Here is a 1,250-nt window from a genome sequence, read left to right as displayed (position 1 = left end):
ATGCTGCCCCCGGGAGTGCAGCCCACCCTGCACAAGATGCACATCAGCTGCGGACAGTTTGACCACGGGGAGGCCGGCCGGAAGTCATCCCGCAGACGCCGGTCTCACGAAGAGGGACAAGATTCCCTCGTCCATCCTCACAACCTAGGTAGGAGATATCATCCATCCTCACAACCTAGGTAGGAGATGTCATCCATCCTCACAACCTAGGTAGGAGTGGTCATCCATCCTCACAACCTAGGTAGGAGTGGTCATCCATCCTCACAACCTAGGTAGACGTCATCCATCCTCACAACCTAGGTAGGAGATGTCATCCATCCTCACAACCTAGGTAGGAGACATTGTCCACCTAACCTGACTTGCCAGGTGGTTTGTTACACCTATCCATCTGGGAAGTTGCCCTTGGAAACTGTTTGAACCCTCACCAAAGACTTTACAGTCTGGTGTGTATGTGTGTTACAGTGACCTACCCAGCGACTGGAAAGAAAGATGGCTACCTCACCACGTCTGAGTACTCCCTATGGGCGTCGACCATGAAGCTGGATGAGAATGAGGCCCCGCCCACACTCAGGCCATCTCACTTCCTGTCCCTACCCGGGGACATGCCCCCTCCAGTGGCTCCAGGGGCCAGGATCCTGTCACTGTGGGAGTGGAGGCACTGGCAGAACCGCCCCCTCCCCACCCACACAGTGGAGCACTCAGCCCGCTGCCTCCACTTCACCAGCATCATGGAGCTGACAGACAGCCTGCGACAGGACGACGAGGTGAGGGGTCAGGCTGGGGTCAGGCTGGGGTCAGGGGTCAGACAGGGCTCGACCAAGTCTGTTTATGCTGTTTGTTGTAGTAGCGTAATTCTTTGTCCATAGTGAGTTCATTATTCTTTGTTTTATATACTTAAAGTACTATTCTTTACCACTATATTATAGTGCTGTCGTGTACGGATGAATTACACATCATTATTAACAATGTGTACAGTAGCTGTAAATTAATCTGTCCGTTTGAAAGGATTTTAACTCGTTGTCAAGTGACTTTTACACTCACAACTTTCGGCATATCTCCGGCTGCTTCAGGGGCCTTCCTGAACCTGTCCTGGTTACAGGAACACAGTCGGTCAGGTGTGGAAGTCACAGGCTAACCTGTCCTGGTTACAGGAACACAGTCTGTAAGGTGTGGAAGTCACAGGCTAACCTGTCCTGGTTACAGGAACACAGTCGGTCAGGTGTGGAAGTCACAGGCTAACCTGTCCTGGT

At 52.2% G+C, this 1,250-nt stretch overlaps 1 protein-coding gene across 1 annotated transcript in view; it reads left to right on the top strand.

The window, feature by feature from the left end:
* fancm (FA complementation group M) overlaps positions 1–1,250 on the top strand; it is a 35,872-nt gene that overhangs the window by 21,703 nt on the left and 12,919 nt on the right. Inside the window, exons 11-12 of the mRNA XM_062469560.1 lie at positions 1–148; positions 463–764. Of these exons, the coding sequence (XP_062325544.1) occupies positions 1–148; positions 463–764 (450 nt within the window). The remainder of the gene's footprint in view (positions 149–462; positions 765–1,250) is intronic.

Source organism: Osmerus eperlanus, chromosome 9 (genome assembly GCF_963692335.1).
Source record: "Osmerus eperlanus chromosome 9, fOsmEpe2.1, whole genome shotgun sequence".
NCBI lineage: Eukaryota > Metazoa > Chordata > Actinopteri > Osmeriformes > Osmeridae > Osmerus > Osmerus eperlanus.
Note: the sequence above shows the minus strand (reverse complement) of the source record. Positions and strands in the feature narration are given on the sequence as shown.